This window comes from Ipomoea triloba, chromosome 10 (assembly GCF_003576645.1).
Source record: "Ipomoea triloba cultivar NCNSP0323 chromosome 10, ASM357664v1".
NCBI lineage: Eukaryota > Viridiplantae > Streptophyta > Magnoliopsida > Solanales > Convolvulaceae > Ipomoea > Ipomoea triloba.
In genome coordinates, this window is record NC_044925.1 from 575,900 (window position 1) to 598,008 (window position 22,109).

At 35.3% G+C, this 22,109-nt stretch overlaps 3 protein-coding genes across 4 annotated transcripts; 2 read left to right on the forward strand and 1 right to left on the reverse strand.

Moving 5' to 3' along the window:
- Positions 1-3,028: 3,028 nt before the first annotated feature.
- On the forward strand, positions 3,029-4,252 carry LOC116032240 (TMV resistance protein N-like). The gene is made up of 4 exons (XM_031274729.1): positions 3,029-3,032; positions 3,190-3,322; positions 3,419-3,565; positions 3,685-4,252. Exons 1-4 carry the CDS (start codon positions 3,029-3,031, stop codon positions 4,250-4,252), a joined length of 852 nt encoding a protein of 283 aa, XP_031130589.1.
- Positions 4,253-7,396: 3,144 nt separating this feature from the next.
- Positions 7,397-12,904, reverse strand: LOC116032241 (TMV resistance protein N-like). The gene is made up of 4 exons (XM_031274730.1): positions 12,669-12,904; positions 8,759-8,947; positions 8,516-8,662; positions 7,397-7,967 (listed from the first exon to the last, which is right to left on the reverse strand). The coding sequence occupies exons 1-4, from the start codon at positions 12,902-12,904 to the stop codon at positions 7,397-7,399; spliced, it is 1,143 nt and encodes a 380-aa protein (XP_031130590.1).
- Positions 12,905-16,022: 3,118 nt separating this feature from the next.
- LOC116032432 lies at positions 16,023-21,890 on the forward strand. 2 transcript variants are annotated; one of them, XM_031274984.1, is made up of 7 exons: positions 16,023-16,268; positions 16,926-17,048; positions 17,279-17,550; positions 17,640-18,291; positions 18,411-18,610; positions 19,245-19,489; positions 19,875-21,890. In XM_031274984.1, exons 3-7 carry the CDS (start codon positions 17,279-17,281, stop codon positions 21,641-21,643), a joined length of 3,138 nt encoding a protein of 1,045 aa, XP_031130844.1. In that variant the 5' UTR covers positions 16,023-16,268; positions 16,926-17,048; the 3' UTR covers positions 21,644-21,890. The 2 variants fall into 2 exon arrangements, with proteins under 2 accessions (XP_031130844.1, XP_031130845.1); XM_031274985.1 differs by lacking the exon at positions 16,926-17,048.
- Positions 21,891-22,109: the final 219 nt, after the last annotated feature.

Below are 22,109 nucleotides of genomic sequence, written 5' to 3' on the forward strand. Positions count from 1 at the left end.
TATATATATATATATATATATATATATATATATATATATATATATATATATATAATTGGGTTCAAATGTGAACTTGTGTATCATCATACGCGGTTCATCTTGCTTTGATTTTGTAAAAAATTGTGAAATTGCTTGATGGAGATGCAATAGGGTGTTGAAGGGAGAAGAGTGGGAGTGGAGCATAAAAATGGACTGGTTACTTGATAAAAAAGGAGGTGAAAAAAGCTTTTGCTAAAAGTAAAAAACCACGTAGTAATAAGGGCGCCAATTATTGGGATAATTTACAGGAGGGATGCATGCTGATTCATACGGATGCTTCTTTTAAATCTCCAATTTCCTAGCCGGCTGTGGAGCGGTCATGCGTAATAATTTTATATAATATCTTCAAAAAAATTAATTTTTATACAATTAACTTTGGACATTAAAGGGATTACGTACATGTCATTAGTAATCAGTAATCCTTAAGTCTTAACTTTAATTTGCTTTTCGTATTAAATTAGTGGGTCTATTAGCTACGTCCTGGTGATCTTTTATCAAAAGTTTGGTGTCATTAGTTTTGTCTCAGAGAAAGAAGAGAGATCAGAAGCTTTATTTAGGAATAAATGATGTGGATTCTGACTATTAATGCGTGTATGGGTGCAGTGGTGTGTATTTAACTAAATAATCTGATTAAAAGACATGCTTATTTATGTCAAATCAATAATATTTTAACATTTTCAATCTATATATGCTAATTCAGGCCAAAACAATGTGAGTAAAATGATACAGATATTTTGGAAGCTCTATTTATGTGGCATATATAGATAGTCTTTCATGCCATAAAAATATTATATTTTAATTAAAAATTAGTATATGTTTCATGTGTGGCAATCTTACACAAGACCTACTCTTATTTGAAACTTAATTTTAATTCTAAATAAATTAAAACGTTATCTATTGAGCTAGATAACATAATGATTTTGAGGATTCAAAATGACTGAAATCCAATTAGATGTTACTATGTTGCCTTAACTAATAAAATTAGGTTTAAGAAATCTTGCTCTTTATTCTATTAAAAAAAAAACAGAAATCTTGCTCTTATTATAACATATATAACTAGTATATTTACAGTTGTTATACCGGACCATGGTCATGAACTGATAATGCAATTGTGTTAAAAGGGAACTGCAGTTGTCCCGAACGGAGGCTGTTTCATCCGTCTGGAACTGCAATTGTGTTGAACTGATATTGCAATTGTGTTGAAAGGGAACTGCAGTTGCGCAGAACGGAGGTCGTTTCATCCGTCTGTTTTCATAATCAAAACAACGTCGTTTTGATGCGCGGTCCACAGTAAAATTTGAGGAATAACATTAACCTCAGATGTTTGGAGGTGCTGAAAAGCTTCGAGGCCGTGGAAGTGGGTCATGTGTATCGAGGGCAAAACAGAATCGCTGATGCTTTGGCTAAGCAAGCGCTCACTCACCATATGGGACTCAATTTGCTTGACGAAACCCCGAGTGGGTTGAGGACCAAAATGCTGGAGGATCAATTGGGCGCAAGATTTTCAAGACGTGTCCCTTCTCATGGGGTTGGCCTAGCTTAGTATAAGCTAGGACGTAGTCGGGTGTCCCCCTCATTTTGAATAAAAAGAAAATAGTCAATGTAATCTAATACGAAGTTTGTATTATGTGTTATTATATTCAAATTACTCTATAAAACTTGAAATTGATCCTTTTTTTTTTTAAGAACCGAACTTGAAATTGATCTAGCTAAAAGAAAGAAGTACTTATAAATATCACATATATCAATATAAAAGATGTATGTGTATTTGATTTATAATATGTTTTATATTCGAACTATTTTATCAAATTAATTATGTTTCATATTTTGATATGAATTTTTTTTATTGTGTTTTGAAATATTTTGATTTCTCGCTCTAGTCAAAAAGATCTTTAGGTCCTCCCATGTTTATAAGTTTTATTTTATAAATCTTTATAAATAATTAATTTATTATTTATTATGATAACAATATTATTGTTTGTAAGCTTATTTAATTTTAAATTGTTTATTTAGTTTTATAAACTATAATTATTTATTTATGAAGGCACTGATGATTATTTTGAATTTAGAAAAAACACATTAATTTTTTTCATAACTATTATTTTGTATGTAAAATTTTTTAAAAATTTGTGAATTTTATTATAAATTATTTGATATTAATATGCTTTTTGTCTATGTAATTTAAATTTTAGGTATATATGAAAATATATGTTAATTTTAGGTATGCCTTTAATTTGTTTTCATGCATAACGATGAAAACCCCTTTAATCCCCCAGATTTTCATGCATAACGATGAAAACCCCTTTAATCCCCCACATTGACATCAGCTTAATTAAGGCTGATATGACAGCAATTTTAATTAGGTCACGCACCCAATAGTCTTATTTTAAGATTCCTGGTCGGATTCTTCTGCTTTAAGGAGTACACAGTTGTTTTCTTGTATCAAACCATGCATATATTTCTTTCTATAAATACATTTGGTTCCATCATATACTCTCCATTATTCTCCAATTCCCTCTTTTAATTTGTACGTATACAAGGTCGGAAATCATCAAGAGTACTATGAAGTTTGTGTTTTTTCATTAAGACTATATTTTTGTTTTTTTGCTACTCTCCTCGCATACAATTTTTCTGTCCTACATACCAACAACTTCAACAGTTTTGTTACAGCAGGCAAGCATCTCCATTAAGAAGAAGCATTCTTGGGGCAACCATAGTCTAGCCATGTTAGTCAAAGTGTCGATTTAGTAACCACAAATTTTCAAGTTCAATTTCCAGTAAAAGCAACCTATCCCTATTAGCTAGTCTTCTTAGTTTAAGGTGGTTAATTAATTAGCTAGGTTAGCAGGTTTACCTCCACTTGTCGATTATGATTATTGGGGTCACAAGACAGTCTCGCATGGTTACGGATTTTCCTCACCACAAATAAAAAATATTATTCTTTTTCCATCATATCACTTCTAATGTTTGGCATTGTGATTGGTTTACAATGGGTACCCCCAAAATGTTACTTTAGATGTTATTTTCAGACAACCATCCTAAAAGCATCCCTACCATCACCGTCCTCGAAGTTCACAGTATTCTTAAATTTTAGAGGAAAAGATACACGTCATAACTTTGTTCATCATTTACACGAGACTTTGTGTTTAGAAGGAGTCAATGCCTTCAAAGACGACATTAATATTAACAAAGGGGATCGGATTCGGCAAGAGCTCTTTCATGTCATTGAAAAGTGTGGGATAGCCATCCCAATTCTATCCAAAGACTATGCCACGTCTGCATGGTGCCTAGATGAACTTGTACATATCATGAAATGTAACAAAAAGAATAACCTAATTGTTTTTCCTGTATTTTTTGATGTATATCCGTCGTATGTTAGGTATTTGAGAGGAAGCTTTGCCCAAGCTTTTGCTAAGCATGAAATAAAGCACAAGGATTACCCCAACAAGGTGAGGACATGGAAACAAGCCTTAAGTGATGTTGCTGAGATATCAGGATTTGACCTCCTTAATGACGTCTATAAAGGGTACGTAATAATATAAATAATAGTAAAATTTATATGTCTAGTTACTTTAAATGCTTGTGATATATTGATGATATTTCTTCCAATTTTGATTTACATATTCTAAACAATAATTTATACAGGGATCAATCAAAATGCATTCATGATATAACTAAAGAAGTCCAAAGAAAATTAGAAGCTATGAGGAAGGAAGAGCTTAAAACTATTGCCTCCATAGAATATCATTTGACTAGATTGAACTCATTGTTGAGAATGGAATCACCAGCAGCCTCTGATGGTGTTCTCTTTCTAGGAATTTGGGGGATGAATAGTTACACTACTACCACATTGATGAGGAGAATTTCTAACATGTTCTCAGACCATTTCGAGAGCGTGTGTTTGATACAAGTGAAAAGTTTGAAGAAACGAGGAATGGTGTCACTTCAAAAACAGTTGCTAGAGAAAGTTAGCATGAATCGGAATTTGAATGTTATGAATGTGGTTCAAGGAATGAGTATGATAAAACAAAGGCTTTCTTTGAAGAAGGTTCTCGTCATTCTTGAAGGTGTTGATAGTTTACATCAATTACGGGCATTGGTTGGATCGCGTGATTGGTTTGGTTCTGGTAGTAGAATAATCATTACGACTTTTGATAAATCAGTGCTAATTGAGCATGGAATGGACATAATGTACGAGCTTACAATGGCCTAGCTAAGAATAAATGTTGCCTTAATTAGTTTACTCATGTTCGATAACTAATAATAAAGACCTTAGCTTGTTTGGTAAACATATTTTTGGGTTAGCTTTTAAGTGTTTGACAAGCTAAAGTGGTATTTGGCAACTAATAATTTTGACAAATATTATTAATGAGAAACACGTAATCAGATTCGTTCAAATGAAAATTAGGCTTCTCACGAGTAGTATGGAAAAATTAAGCTCTCAATATAGAATAATCAATGGCTAAAAAATAAGATTTTTACTAACTTCATATAACTGGGTGTTTGGTTATACGGAAAGAATTAGGGGAAAAAATTGAAATTTCATGGGTGAGGAATAGTATGGAATAAAATGAGAATTTAAATTATAGTATTTGATTTGCATGAATAGTGTATTTCATTTGCTTACAATGATCTTCTGCCTTTGGGAGTAGTATAAAAAGGGAGGTATTGTTCTCTCCGGATATCAACATCTTCAATTAAACATCTTCACCTAGTCTAGCATTAGTCTAGCTTTGTGGTTTGTCATAGTGGTTAGCACTTTATAACCAGCTTCCTTGTTGGTTAAACCCATCTTACTTGGACTTGTAGGTTGAGTTGCTTGTGCTTGAATTATTCCTTTATTTTGTAACCAAACTATTGTATTTTAAGGGTCTTAGGTATGTGAATATAATATTATTACTTTTTCCATCCTTATTTGCTTATATAAATATGGTTTTATGGTGGACATCATGATCTATTAAAACTCATGACATTCTTTTAAGTCACAATTATTATAACTAGTTTTATACGCACATTGCGCGAATGGGTTAATGTCCAATGTTTATATTTAAATAAATATTTGAAAGTATATCAATGCAAGATTATATAGGAGAAATTTATACATGGGTAATTGAATGTCGAATTTTTTTATTTAAATATCTAACTCAAAGTATATGAATCCAAGATAATATAGAAAATTCATTATAATTATTACTAAAATAAATGTTTGCAACCTTGTAAAATCGATAGTCTAAATATTTGGTCTAAAAATGATAGTCTAAATAGATACTACTTTTCATTTGAATTTTTCTAAGTGTTCTTAATTCTCTTTTGAGTAACATTGGCATTGTCTTCATCTTTAATATTTGTTCTCTTTCCTTTTTGTTGGTAGTGTGTTATTTGCAATTCGGTTATTGTTGGTAGCATAGATGACAACGTCATGCAATGAGATTATGATATAGGAGCTATGGACTTTCCTTTAGGTGTTTTGCTTGGGGTTCATTTGGTTCAACCATTATTGTTGAATGATTATTGTGGATAAAGAAATCCCTAGTTTAAAAAAAAAGATTAAATAAATTAATAAAAATTTGAAAATTTAAAATATTATATATTCCAAAAATATTAAAGGGTAGTTTCTCGCTTCAATTTGCTGGGTAATGGGTTATTTGAGTACTTTCATTTTCAACAAATCCCCCAAGTAGTTAATATGATTGGTTTCAAATTATTCTTTTTTATTTTTTTCATGGTATTAAAGAAATACATATGTATCATTTTTTGGTGTAACTACTAATTTATTTAATTCAATAAGAGTAAAATAGAGCGATTCTGCTTCAATTTGTTGGGTTATTTGAGTATTCTCTTTGTCAACCAATCTCGAAGTAGTTAATATAATTAGTTTCAAATTATTTTAAATTTTTTTTCATAGTATTAATAAAATACTTAGTAAATAAATATATAACATTATTTTGTACTATAACTTTGATATTTGATTACAAGATATTGTAAAAATAAGATAATGGACAATGTAACGAATATCAATTGATAAATTTGAATGTAAGGAATCTTTGCATGAGAGAGAATAAAGACAATATAACTAATGAAATTATTTCTCTTATTTAATTTAATTTTTTGATAATGAATAATTTTTTCAAATAAATGTATTGTAGACACATAATTCTAAATTAAAGAAATACATATGTATCATTTTTTGTTGTAGCTACTAATTTATTTAATTTAATAAGAGTAAATAGAGTGAGGAACTTAATTATGTCAAATTTGATTGAGATGAGGTTCGAACCTAAGATCTTTCTTATAGAAATTAATGGGTAAGTTAAAAGTTAACGGAATATTAACGGAGAAGAGAATATTTAACGGAAAACTTAACGGATAATCATAAAAGTAAGGTTAAATTAGGTAATCTCTATTAATAATATTAATCTGAATTATCTTAACCATCTATTTGATTAAATAATTCATCTGAACCATCCATTTGATTAAATAATTTGACCACCATTTTTTCTACCCATTTTAGGCTTAACTCTCTTTGGCTCTTATTAGTATAGTAGATAGTAGATAATAACTTGATTTTAAGTTGAAGTGTATATATATAAGTCTTATGTAAATCTTTTCACGTGAGACGTGTAACACTTTTTAACCAAAATATAATACTTTTTATGATTTCACTTTTTATGAGTTAATGAAAGAGTATTATACTTTAGTTAAATAGTATTATACGACTCACGTAAGACGCCTCAGCTCACACAATACCTACTATATTCGTAATGATTGAATCTTTATAGATGAGTAGTTTGATGTCCTTGTAAGGTTTGACTATAATAAAGACCAAATTATTAAAGATAAGTATCATTGAAATAAAGTATAAATGTTTGAATTTGTTTGTTTTTTGTTTGTTTATATATATCCCAAGTTTTTTTTTTTGTTTTTTGTTTTTTGTTTTTTTTACATTTTCAAACTATATTCTGTACCCATCAACTTGTCCTTAAGCACGTACATGAGGTAAATCGAGTCAATCTAGTTTTAAGACTCAACACTAAATTGTATACCTCAACACACAAGAATTGAAACTTAACACAAAATAAAACCTCCCATGTTTGTACCAGGAATTTGTACTGAAAGCAAATCTTAAGTGGAGCTTCTTATCCACTAGATAAATACCATGGGACTTGAATTTTTATCAATGGCCACACGGAGGTAAACCAACTTAGATTGTCCATAGCTAACCGGTTCAAACCGATAAGGCCAATAAGCAACTCTCACCGAGATGGAAAAGCAAAAACTTAGAATTATTAGTTACTAATGGTATATAATCTCTATTAATTACAAACTATTAGTTATCCAACATGAGTAAAATAAAAATCTATTCCCTCGCCATTGTAGGCTCATATAATATGTCCATTCCATGATCAATTAGCACTGATTTATCACTTGTAGTGATTATTATTCTACTACCCGAACCAAACCAATTACGTGATCCAACCAATGCATGTAACTGGTGTAAAGTATCAATACCTTCAAGGATAACAAGAACCTTCTTTAAACAAAATTTTTGTTTTATCATACCCATTCCTTGAATCGCGTTCATAACATTCAAGTTCGGTTTTATATCGACTTTCTTTAGCAACTTCTTTTGAAGTGACATCAATCCTCGTTTTTTCAAATTATTCACTTGTATCAAACACACGCTCTCAAAAAGGTCGGAGAACATGTTAAAAATTTTCTTCATCAATATGGTAGTGCTATTATTTGTCTCCCAAATTCCTAGGAAGAGAACATCTTGAGTTGTTGCCGGTGATTCCATTCTCAATAGTGAGTTCAATCTTGGCAAATGATATTCTACAAAGGCAATACTCTTATGCTCTTCCTTTCTTATAGCATCTAATTTTTTTTGGACTTCTTCAGTAATATCATGGATGCACTTTGATTGATCCCTGTATAATTGTTTAAAATAATATGTAAATAAGATTGATAATATATATATAATATATATATATATACACACACACACACACACACATATATATATATGCACACACGTCAACCATTTAAAAAAAAGGGAAATTGTTGGTTTAGTTCATAACTTTTTGTCATTACAATATATACCTCCTAACTTCTCAAAAACTAGAAATTTTTCTTTATAATTGAAACCTCTTCAATTTCAGTATTTCTTTGCAAAACATCATCCTTGTTTTTCACCACATGAACATGTAGTGAAAATCAAGTTCTTTCTTTTGAAAGTGAAATACCAAGACTATAGAAGGTACAGTTTATAATTAAAGAAAAATATGAAAGTTACTAAAATACATATGTACTAAATAAAATCTTAACAGAATTTAACCGTGGTTGTTTTTGGGACTAACACTACAAATTCTTTGAAATTTAGGGTGTATACTATTTGGGAATACTTCAGATATTAAAAACATATTTTTCTCGATCTTCAAAAAATTGAGGTTATAAAATTTTAGTATTTATTACGTACCCTTTATAGACCTCATTAAGTAGGTCAAAACCGGATATCTCGGCAACCTCACTCACGGCTTGTTTCCACCTCCTCACCTTCTTGGGGTAATCCTTGTGCTCTATTTCATGCATAGCAAAAGCTTGTGCAAAGCTACCCCTCAAATGCCTAACATCAGATGGACATATATCATAAAATACAGGAAAAACAATTAGGTTAGTTTTCTTGTTACATTTCATGATATGCACAAGTTCATCCAAACACCATGCAGAGGTAGCATAATCTTTAGACAGGATTGGGATGGCTATCCAAGATGTTTCAATGACATGAAAAAGCTCTTGTCGAATCCAATCCCCCTTGTTGAGATTAATGTCATCTTTGAAGGCATTGATTCCTTCTAAACAAAAAGCCTCATGCAGAGGATGAACAAAGTTATGACGAGTGTCTTTTCCTCTAAAATTCAGGAACACCGTACACTTTGACGATGAGGGTGATGGCAAATTTAGGATTGCTCTTAGGTTGGTTGTATGAGAATGGGGCAAGTAAGATGATGGAAATGTTGGAAAATGATATATAGGCGATACTATTTGTAAATCAATCACAATACGTCGCATTAAATTTGATAGGGAAGGATGTATAGATGGTGAAGATGACAGAATATGTGGTGGGTTTAAATTATTTAGTGAAAACATCTTTAGAAATGCATATGACAAAACTATATCAAGTTGTAGTAGCTAGGAGTCGAAAAGATCGAAATTAAAACAAAAACAAAACAAAAATCTAGACTTAATGGAAAAACACACTTGCCTAGTACTTGACTACTTGTTACACAATAATTCACATCCATCCGACCTACAAAAGGATGGCACTGAAGAGTACGTATATATATAAACCTCAACGGAGACAAATCCAATTATATATGAATATTAGAATATATAATTATATATCATATAAAGTTGGTAAGCGAGTGGGGAACATAGCAGTGGGGGTGAGGTAGGATTTAACCCCACCTTGATAGTTGATACCACTAATTCCATGCATGCATATTATATACATCCTGCCCGTAAGGGCAACCTGAGTGGCAAGACCAAGACGCTCGTGGCCGTGAGGTCCTGAGTTCGAAACCGTCTGCCACCCGGGTTTGAGCCGGTCAGCTATGGGCAACCTAGGCTGGTTAACCTCCTTGTGGTCCTTTGCCGGCTAGGATCACAGGGCGAGGGTTTACTCACATACTCGGAAGAGGAGTGGGGTTTGCCTCGATAAACCCAATATTATATACATCCGAAGCTACTCAATGCATTGATTGAATGACTCGTAGTGATTCACAAATGTGAGCATAAATATAATATAAACATAAACATAAATGTGCAGTCCAACTATTAGCTTAGGCTTTTAGTTGGATGGAGCACATAATTCAATTTGGTATCATAGCCATGCAAAAGGTCATGAGTTCAAATCTCCGCCTCATCCAAAAAAATAATGATATGGCTTGGTTTTGGTCGAAAACGTAAGTCATTTTCCGGAAAAATGAACTAATTTTCCTTGGTTTTGACCACATTTTCCGGACGTTGCCAAACACATAAAATTCGGAAAACATTTTTCGGAAGTCATTTTACAGGTTACCAAACACACCCTAAAAGAGTGTTGATAAGAACTAAACTTACAACTTTTTGGTATGAAAAATCACTCACTCATTTTGGCACATCAATATCAAGTTTTAATTTAATTGAATTGAGGGTGTGCTTTATATACATCTAGAAGCTAATTAATGCCACTATCTGTGGTGTGCACAAAGTAAACCCGCTGCAAACCACACAACCAGATAAATCACGTTCCTATGTAATATAGCCCACAAATCATACAAGAGAGGCAAACCACACTAATTAAGAAAATCGTGTGACCTTGAAGTACAAAAATTAATCATGCTTCACGGACTCGGCCACTTCTTTTGGGATATCAATATCAAGTTTTAATTTATTTGAGAGTGCGATGAAGCTAATCAATGCCACTACTAGACTACTCGAGGATGTACACTAAGTAAATATTACTACAAACCATGTTCTTATGTAATAACACATAAACCACACAAAAGAGTATTACTACAAACCATGTTCTTATGTAATAACCCATAAACCACACAAAAGAAGTAAACTACACTAAAAAAACCTTATAATTTTTTGGTACGAGAATCATACTACTCCACCTACTTAGCAACCCCTATTGAACATCAATATCAAGTTTTAATTTAATTGAGAGTGCGCCTTAATTGCATGCATCTCTCTTACTCTCTATTGGTCCATATATAATTAAATTAACTTTAACATGCACCACTATTTCCAAAGTAATACACCTTAATTAGCCAGCATGAGGGCCATATATGAAATTAAAAATGACCATTGACATATGTTTAAGTTGACTTTTAATTGTTTAACATATGCTTGTTTCTACATTCGTATAAATAATGTCAACGCCAAAGCTAAGGAGGAGGAACCTTCTTCAATCATTAACCATCCATCAATGAGTCTTTGTTAATGTGAGTAAATGTTTGAAAAATTGTTCTTACTACTTAATATTTAATAGTTACAATTTGTAAACTTATTCTTATTAATGTTATTTCATTATTGATTATTGATTTATTCATTTTCTTGTACTAATTCTTAAGTTAAATAGTTGAAAATGAATATGTAAACGTTAATTTAAAAAATAGCTTAAATGAATTGATATATAAATTTTAAAATTTTTTATTTTCTTAATTATTAGGCTATAATCCGAACTGACCCACTCTTTAAAAAAAAAAAAAATGCCAATATCGGGCCAAACTGTGCTAGTCCAAATCCGTCCAATTTTTTTTTGAGTGTTGTACTATCAAGTCTATTAGAGTGTAATATTTGTTCAATATACTTTCTCTATCAGTTATAGTCCAAAGAGTCAATACCCTCCCCACCACCGAGGTCCAAACCTATGACATTCTCTTAAAGAGAGCTACAGAGGTGCCAATTGAGCACAGAATACTTAACAACCCGTCCACTTAATATTTCTACTTCTAATAAAATAGAGTTTTAAAAAAATCTCATGCAAAAGATGAACAAAGATTTGGCAAGTAATTGTATCTTTTCTCTTGAAATTAAATTTAAGAACATATTATACACGTACTTTGATGACAAATAAAGCACTGTTTTTATAGCATTGGTTACACCCTTCACATGAATCTATTGAGAAAATTCAATTGCCTAGAGAGTTAAAAAAATTTTATTTTTGGACATGAAATTGTACGTATTCTAATTCTAAATAAGTTTATAAATTTTATTTTACTAACCGTGGAAGATGGTTGAAAGCACTTGAATTGAACCAATTAAGACAAATCCAATTTTAAATAGAGAATATGTGATCCTAAAAGCTGAATGTAAGTCTGTCGTCCCAAAAGCAAAAGCAGTCCATCCTTTAAGCACATTTCTGAGCAGATCAGAAGACAAAAGCAAAAAAGTCCACTTTCTTATCAAGTATTGAGAGCAGGTAAAAAGCAAAATATTAGTCCACTCGTTGACGATATAATTTTTGTTTTTTGAAAGGGTTAACGATATAATTTTAATGAACCAAGAAAGTAAAAATGCTTGACAGAATTGAATAATTGGACATGACACCGAACGCAACTCGATGCTATTGATTTAACCTGCCAGAGTAGTGAAGACGGTAAAATAAGTAACAGTCAGAGTCAGAGGAGGTGGGACAATACACTTAAAGCAGAATCCATGCATTTATTAAGAGCACCGTCTCATCTAATAGCAGGAGTTATGGAGGGTCAACGCACTTATGAAAGAGAGCGCCTCAATTACTATGGAGCAAGGACACTTATTATTGAGAGGAGCAATTGTAGTTATTAGGTAGTCTTGTAACCGTTAGCTACTGTATATTATAAAACCTAACCCATGTAGCAAGGGCAGACACGCTCAAATTCTTGTACACAGAACTCATTGCAATACCAAAACTACTTTCCTAAAATATTCCAGTTACCTTATTTACCTGCAGTGCTGTTTTCATTGAGAGCCGAGGGCTAAACAACTTTATATTTTATATCACACAAAGAAGAAGATGGCATGATGAAGCAACTCCCATAAATCTGGCAACTTGAACCACAACAGCAGCGTTGGCATGGATGCGCGACCTACAAACTCACAAGACCTCTGGGACTAACTCAACAACAACCGCGGTGGAAGCCTTGAGGCTCCGGTCACGCCTATGGTGCCCCGGGCAACTGATCAGGCCATTCAGCACACCGCAACGGTGTTGGCTCAATTGGTGAATGGGATGCAAGGTCGAATGCCCCCGCCACCAATGCAGGAAGTTGAGGTAGAGTCCTCGCGGGAAGAGAAAACCTGACAACAAGGTGCAACCCACGTAACGAGAGGCCATCGTGAAACTCAACCTCGCTCTAGGGGAAGAGAGGTGAGGGGTCGAGGGGAAGGAGTTGAAGGAGATGGCTCTATTGGACATCGATTGATCGCTTCTATGCCTGTTTTGGAGCGGTTGGGCTAGAGGGTGTCTATCCGACAGAGGTTAGGGCCACAACTAAGAGCTGAGTGATCACCCACCAAGAGACCGCACCATGACGGAACCAGGGCAACAGGTGAAGGAGAGCGGTCGCCATGGTCAGAAAGGGTGGTTGAGTTTAGAGTGTCGGCTCATCGCATGTCCACTGTGCAAAAGCAAACCTCAAACATGCATGAGGAGGTGGTGGAGCGGCTGCAGAGAAAAATAGATGAGTTAGAAAATAAAATGGATGCGAGGGAGTAGTTGCCGGAGCTCGATGTAAGGATGGCCACACCATTTACCCCGAGTATAATGGGTGCACCCATTCCTAAAGATTTCAAGCTCCCGGCCATAAAAGCCTACACCGAAACATCTGACCCGCGTGTCCACATGACGATGTATAAGGCATCCATGGTGATGATTAGGGCAGGTGATGCCATCATGTGTAGGGTATTCTTGTCCATCTTGGATGGGCGACCTAAGATTGATTCAACACAATCCTAGATGGATCAATCCAAAGTCTTTCAAAGCTATCCCATAGCTTTTTGACTTACTTCTTTGACAATATACAATGCAATAAGCATTTCTCTCACCTTTGCGCAGTAAGACAGAGTAGAGGTGAAGGTCTGGGAGATTTCCTAAGCAAATGGAATAAGGAGGTCAATAATGTGTACGACTTTGACTCAAAAGAGACAATTCTGGTGTTTATACAAGCGCTTAGATCTGGAGACTTTCACAGGCAGCTAAACACCACCATCCTCGCTCCTATGGAGATCTAATGAGGATGACCAATGGTTTTGCAGAAGTAAAGGAGGCTGATAAGAAAAAGACAGAAGAGGAAGAAGGCAAGGCAAGAAGAAGGTTCGAGAAAACGAGTCCAACAAACTAGGTGTCGGGCTTGAGATCAAGGAAGGGAAGTATAAATCAATCTTCAAGGGGACCCGGGGTCCCCTTGCGTCATTTAACCCTGCTCACCCATTTGGTTAGCGTGATCCTAAACCAAGCCGATGAGATGGGGATAATGCAATTCCCAAATGAGTGCATTAAAGTTTTCACTGAGGTAGACTAACCCAAGTACTGCCGGTTCCAGCGACAGGTTGGCCACGACACTGACGAGCGCCATGTTATGAAGAGACAGATAGATGGGCTCATTCAAAGGGGATGCTTTACTTAGTTTGTAAAGCGTCCAGGGCAACAACAATAGGAGGGTCAACAAAAAAATGTATGGCGAAAGGGCGAGGCCCCAAACTATCCACATCGAAAAAGAGGGAGTATGACCAGATCGCTGAAGAATGTGACAAAGATTTATAGGAGTCCGCACCACATAAAAAGTAAGTCATCCGCAAAGAATTGGAAGATTTGCAACAGAATAATATAACTATTAATCATGGTCCGCCCTAATCAACCTTGTTGAATAAAACTAAAAAAAAATTATTTTATTTTAATTCTAGGAGTTCCTTGTGTTTGCAGAATGGGGAAGCCGATGCTGTGTCTTCACCCACCATGACTGAGGTACCTCGGCAACAGAGGAGGCTAAGGCCATGTACTTGACCTCATTTGACTGAGGCCTGTCCTCATAAAAAAAATAAAAATCCTCGCACACTCTATTCCCTAAGGGCGAGCACAGGATCCAATCCCGCTAGCTACTCGACGGAATTACATTTTCTTGGCCAAACCCGCGACTTGATTACGAAAATGCCAGATATTCCTTAAAGGACGACACGGGATCCAATCACGCTAACTACCCGACGGAAGGTCCCATACTTGGCTAAGCACGCGACTTGGTTATGACAAGTGTTATATATATATATATATATACACACACACACACACACACACACACAAAATCAAAGTCACAGTCACAACTATTTGTTCTTTTATTATTATTATTATTATTATTATTTTTATAAAGGAAGCTTGGTAATGGTGATGGAGTTAGCTTCTTGTTTTAGGTTATGAGTTAGCAGTTTGGTGGCAAGAAAGAGCAAATTCAGGGTAGCGACTAGTCGTGGTGGTGATGGAGGGCAGGGGTGGGGAAAAGGGGAGGAGTAGCCGATGGCGGAGGAGGAGAAGGGAGTAGCTGGTGGCGGAGGAGAAGTCGAGAGAGCGAGGTGAACGAAAAGAAGTCGACGGCGGCAGGGGAAGCAAGAAGGAAGGCGATGGAGGAGGAGGAACACAGGAAACATACGTTGCTTCCGCTTGCTTTGCAGAGGCGACAACCATCGTGTAAAAGTTGGATAGAAAACATAGGTAGAATAAAGAAGACCAGATCTAGAGAGAGAACGAAAGTTTTACAAACTCTTTTTGTGTAGAAGAATACAATTTTCTATAGATTTTATCATTATTTATCATGGTATGGGATTGCGTGATATATTCTAATAAGAACCCATTATCTCGTGAGAATCTGCGAACTTGTATATAAATGCACACAAACGTCCACATAAATGCACACAATACAATTTTTCATAGAATAGCTTGTGTGCATTTATGTAGACGGGTGTTGGCATTCATGTTAGTTCTCAGATTTTCACAGGAGGAAAAGTTCTCGTTTGATCATTAATCTTATTAAATTAATGAACCATGCAGCTCATACATTGACTAATAAGACTCTCGATTCGATTCGATTCATTTTTTAGAATTTTAATACTTTTTTTTTTTTTTGTATTTGCCAAATAGCTTGTAGCTCAATGATACTCTTCCAAATGAGAGGTCACAAGTTTGAACCCCAACAGAAGCATTGACTCTTATTGCTTCAATAGATTGAAAAATTATATATACATTGTAATAGAGTCAGTTATGCTATAAAATTTAAATAAAAAAAAAAACCTTCTTTGTGTATTTGCGACTTGATTCCTTTGTAGTAATAATATTTCTTTTGTTTTTGTCAACAAAAATTGCTCAAATTGGAATTTATTTCTTTATTTTATACGGAGTATACTCCGTATCAAACAACTTTATAGAATTGAGGAAATGGCTAAACCCCAAAATCAATTGATGGAGTTGTTCTAAATTCTAATAAGCTAATTCCGAGTATAACCTATTCCCACTAAACCCCAAACCCAACTTCTCTACCTTTCTGCAAACCCTCGACACATAGCGTTAGAGCCCCCTTCTGTTTTCTCCTTCTCTGGGAGCCTCACAAACGGACGCGGCTGTTCCTCCGACGAACACTTGTGCTCCGCCGCCGGGGAGGTTGAATTCGACAGCTACTCAAGAAGAATAACGACGATGCTAGTCATCAATACAGGTACGAGTATGTTTTTTTCCATGTCAGTTCACTTTTGTCTCAATGTTTGCTCCACCAGCACACTCAATTAGATTACTTAGGTCATTTTCTGTTCTGAATTGTATTTTCTGTAGTTCAAATTTCATTCTATTGCTTCAAATAGTGCTTTGCCGGCCTCTCTGGACCATGTTTGTTTGAGGTTCCGTGCTCTAGTATCTGTTTGTATACCATGCTTGATCTGTTAGTTTGTTTCGTAGAATTTTCTGTACCAGTACTGCACTATTGCAATGCTTTCAGAATTCGTTTATCACTTAAGTTCTTATATGATCATGTGATGTTATCCATTGCCTTTGCTTGCATTTGAGTTTTTGCGTGTAATTAGCCAATTTGGTTATAGATGAATGCGAGCAAATGGTCAGTTAAACTGAGAACTGCACTTCACTAACTGTACTGACTGAAAATTCTAGTTATTGGTTTTTTAGTTATAAATATATGAACACTGAACCTAGTAAATAATCAGGCATATATTCAACCCAAGCCTAAGAACAAATGTACAGTTCTACTCATTTATATGAGTATATCCATTATTATCCAAGTAGCCCAGTCCAGCAAGCGATTTCAGCCATTTGCTAAAGATTACTGTAAAATAGTTCACTGAAACCCTAGACATTTATGAAGGCTTGAAGACATGAAGGCAGAAGCCACCCTGCACCCCGCACCCCGCACCCCGCACCCCTTCCGGGGCATCTGAACTGACAGTCTGAAGTTCAAAGTCCAAACAGCAGGAATCCTCAAATCCAGGTGAGCTATTAGTTTATTATGTATGGAATCATGGGTTTTAATCTAACTTCAGAATCCCTGCCCCAATAATATTCTTCCATTGGTAACAGATATCATACATGATTTATGTAGTTTTTCCATGACTTCATTCTTGTTCCGTTGTTCGTGCATTGCTTTTTGTTTTTTGTTTGTTTTTGCCCCCCAACCCCCTCCATTTTCTCACCGTTCCTTGTTCCATTTCCCAATTACAGATGGCTAGATGGGATGAGATTTTGTCCCTCCCTGTACAGAACCCTCCAACACTGGAATTCTCTTCCTCTGATATTGTGTGGTCTAAGGTAGAAGGTTGGCGTGATAACATAGACAGAGTTGCTCTAATTCCATATGCCAGAGTAGATGACTTTGTTCGGGGTGAATCTGCTAATAAAGAATGTCCAACAAAATTCCATGTTGAAGCTAGGAGAAGGAGGACTGCAGAAACATCTTACAAGCCTAAAGTTGATGGGATCCTTGAGTATATACTGTAAGGTTTAGCTTTTATACTTCTGTTTTGATTAATTGTTATTGTCTGCTTCATGTAAGTCATATTGAACTGTTTTCATTTAATCTTAGGTACTGGTGCTCCTTTGGACCGGATGACCATAGGAAAGGAGGTGTTGTTCGACCAAGCAGAACCACATATGTCCCTAAGAAAAAATCTGCTGGTCGTCCAAATACAAAGAGAGGGTGCACATGCCACTTTATTGTTAAGCGTTTGATTGCCGAGCCATCAGTAGCACTTATCATATATAACCAAGATAAACATGTGGATAAGAAAGGGTTGCCATGCCATGGTCCACAGGACAAGAAAGCTGCTGGAACGCGTGCTATGTATGCTCCATATATTTCAGAGGATCTCCGCCTCCGTGTATTATCTCTACTTTATGTTGGAGTCTCTGTGGAAACCATCATGCAGAGACATAATGAATCAGTGGAGAGACAGGGAGGTCCATGCAACCGAGATGACCTTCTAACCCACAGGTATGTTAGGAGACAAGAGAGGAGCATACGGAGATCTACCTATGAACTGGATGCAGATGATGCGATAAGCATTAGCCTGTGGGTTGAAAGCCACCAGAATCACATCTTCTTTTACAAGGATTTCTCCGATTCTGACCCTTTTGTGATTGGCATTCAAACAGAATGGCAGTTGCAACAAATGATTCGGTTTGGGAACCGTGGCCTTCTGGCATCTGATGCAAAATTTGGAACAAATAAACTAAAGGTCTGCTTTCTCTTTGCACATAGTTTCCAACCTTAGAAGAAATTTAAAATTTTGAAAGCTTCTTAGAAGAAATAAAATTTTTTGAAAGCTTACTCTCCCTTTTATGCAAATTCGTCCAGTATCCAATTCACAGTCTTGTTGTATTCAACTCAGACAACAAGGCTATCCCAGTAGCATGGATAATTGCACCTAGATTTGCAAGTGAAGACACAGTTAGATGGATGAGAGCTCTTTATAATAGGGTTCAGACCAAAGATCCTACATGGAAGTTGGCCGGATTCATTGTGGATGATCCTTTGACTGACATCCCCGCTATAAGGTTTTCTTCTGAGTTCCTAATATTTAATTTAATTAATATGATTTTTAAAATATTTAAAGTTGATTTACTCACTAGATTTGGCTCTGCATTTAATTGTTAATTATGATTTGCAATAGTTATGGTGGATGCTAATCTGTATTGCAGGGCACAAAATTAGAGTTTGCATCACATCCCTTCTTACTAGTTTTCTTGAATAGATGCAGTTGATTTTATGAAAGGCACAGACCTAATCTGTTGAATCTTGTTTGCACCAATAGTAGCAACAAATAAAATATGTTAAATGGATTTGAGCTGCATGAACTTGGAAAAACAGGCTGATCTACATTTATAAGCATGGCAAAGTCAAACTATCAAAAGATTTTACACATTTTCCTTTGTAAATGACCCAAGGTCAATTTGAATAGAAGAACTATTGTCTTTGAATGAATAGAGGGCTGTTATTTGTCTATGTAGTTTATATATTTCTTAAATCACTTCAAGAGTAATCTTCAACAATCCATATTTCTAAGTTGGTAATTCTTCAGAGTGCAGATTGATTTTTGGATAGAGCTTAACAATTTGATGTGTCTTGTCATTGGATTTTAGTTATTTTGTATGCTTAATATGTTATCTTTTATTTGGTCATCTCACTCAGGGAAGTGTTCCAGTGCTCTGTGCTAATAAGCTTTTGGCGGGTACGTCATGCATGGCACAAAAATTTGATGAAGAGATGCTCAGAAATGGAGGTGCGTGCCACAATAGCCAAAAGGCTTGGTGAGATGATACATAGCATTTGCAAAGGGTCTGCACCTGCAAATATGTTTGAAGTTTTCATGGAAGATTTTGTGGATGCTGTTGAGTTTGTGGACTACTTCAAGGCAACTTGGTATCCAAGACTAGGTTATGCATATTACTCTAGACTACAGTTTAGTCTATATCAATTATTTGCATTTATCATATTTTCTGTTTTGAAGATTCTCTGGTTGTTTATATGCCTTGTGATGAAAGAAAATCTTGAAAAAATATTTTCCTTTTTTTTTTTTAAGATGTCTTGAGGGATTCATATGGTGACTTGCTAATTACTATGAGAAAATTTTCTGCTTGTATTATTCCATGGATGTACATTCTTCTCCTGTGGAGTAAGCATGGTAACCTCAACTCTGAATGTGCATGAGAAAACTGAACTTGTGTGACTCATAAAAAAATCGTTGAACCTCATATTCTCATTAAATTAGTTAACACTTTTTTTTTTTTAAATTACTTCTGACAAATCTTCATTGGCCAGGGCTTTGGAGTAGTGCACTGAGAGACCTTCCTCTTGCCAGCCAGGAGACTTGTGCAGCGTTGGAGTTTTACCATAACCAATTGAAGCTCAGACTGTTGAATGAAAGGGACTTGAGTGTATATGAACGTGCCGATTGGCTTGTAGACAAGCTAGGTACTACAGTGCATTCTTATTTCTGGCTTGATGAGTATTCTGGGAAGGATGATTTTGCTCGATATTGGAAAGACGAATGGATTAGTGGGTTGACAGCTTGGCGAAAATCGTTGCAGATTCCAGATGGTGATGTTACTATTGATGGTGAATTCGCAAAAATTGTTGATCAGGGAGATAAAAATATTGTCCATGTTATATGGAACCCAAGTTCAGAATTTGCACTTTGTGATTGTAATTCTGCGAATATGGGCAACTTATGTGAGCATGTTTTTAAAAGTATTAAATATCTTCGTGACAGAGGGTCTGGTACATCATCCGTTAGTATGTTTCAGTATAAGCAGGCTTTGATTAAAATGCTGCACTGCCCACCTTATGACTCTTTGATTCGTGATCACGCACTTTCTTTAGCTGTATGGGTGCAGATGCAGTTGAATGCACAAATTGGCCAAGAAAGTGTTCAAGTTGAGGAACAAGTTGTAAGACCAACTACTACATATGACGGCCAATGTGGAGATACAGTAAATGGAAGCAAAGGTAATAGTACGTCGTCCTGTAATGGGAGTGGCGCTAATAAGCTTCACCATTCAGGTTTTACCAAAAATAAGTTGTGTCATTCTGTTGATCACATAGTTGCTAGAAATGGCATTTGTGCCAACAGCAGTCATAATATTGCTGTGGATATTCCTTGTCTTGAAATAGGGGCCAGCCCATATTCCATGTGCCGAACAGAGTCTCAGTTGTTTTCTATTGATGAGGTTACATCAACTGATATGCTTGCAGAAAATGGGAGGGTTTTGATTGATACTGGGCCAGATATAACAGAAAATCTCCCTTGTACTGATATGTCATTCTCCAATCTAAATGATTTTGATAATGTCTTGAACAAAAATGATTCTACAGCAAAGATGGATGCAGAGTCACAATCTCTTTATATTGCATTGTCAACTGCCAAGTCTCTAAATCAAAACTCAGGGAGCCAGCAGAATGGTGTGTGTGGCAACAGGACAGACACATGGGTAGGACCTTGCATAGTAAGTGTTGGAGGCAAGACTGATAAGGATTCTTCAGCAACATCTGAGCCTGTAGATTCTTGTCTTGTTGATGTGAGTGAGTCCTCTAATTTTATTGAAGAGGGTGTAAGAGAAGGCCCAGAAAATCGTAGTGCAGGCAAGAACAACAGCTTCATATTCATGGATGACATGAATGTTGATCCCATGCCCATTAACGCTTCTGAACCAGTAGGTGAATCAGTCGAACCAGAGCTGGTGGATATTGCTAAAGCCTCAACAGGAGCTGAAAGAAATGGAAATTCAGATTCAACAATTGAGAAGGCAAATGAATCACACTCCACAAATGAGGCCACCGTAGAAATCCAAAATAATGCCCATCAGAAATCTTCTGTCCCTGGAGAAGTATTGATAGCCAGTGCAATTGATGCAAGTCCACAATTTGCAAGCAAGTCCTCACTGGAGCCAGTAAGTAATACTGAACGCAAGCCCTCAAGGGAGATTGTAACCTATAAACGTAGAAAGTTACTATACCCAGCTTCTTCAAGTAATACTAGTACTCTTAAATGTGGCAATCACGATTCTAAAGATAATTGCAACAGTAATTAAGGTCCTTTAGTACTGGCAGTGCTTTTTGTCCTCAACTCTACCGAGGAAGGGATCTAGGGATTGCACAAGTGCTGTTGATTTTGCAACTGGTGAGTTATATCATTGTCATTGCCATTATTGGGTCTTCATTTTTCATTCTTCCAATTATAGTGTGTATATATCAGTAGCTAGATGTCATTGACATTGTTACTCTCTCTTGATAACTTATGTAAATTTTTTTATAATATAACTTGTTTTTTTCTTAATCCCTGGATTAGTGAAACCTCTTCTTATTCCATGATACTTTGTTCAACTTACTCTTTCAAGTTTGAACCAGCAGTGCACTGTGGTTTTGCTATCATTCTGTTGCATTGTGCTTTTGAAAATTTGTTAAGCTTATATATGATGTGCATATGATCTTGTGCTGTGATGAGGCACTATAAAGTTTGAAATATTTCCAGTAGTTATTTGTGTGATATGGTGCCGC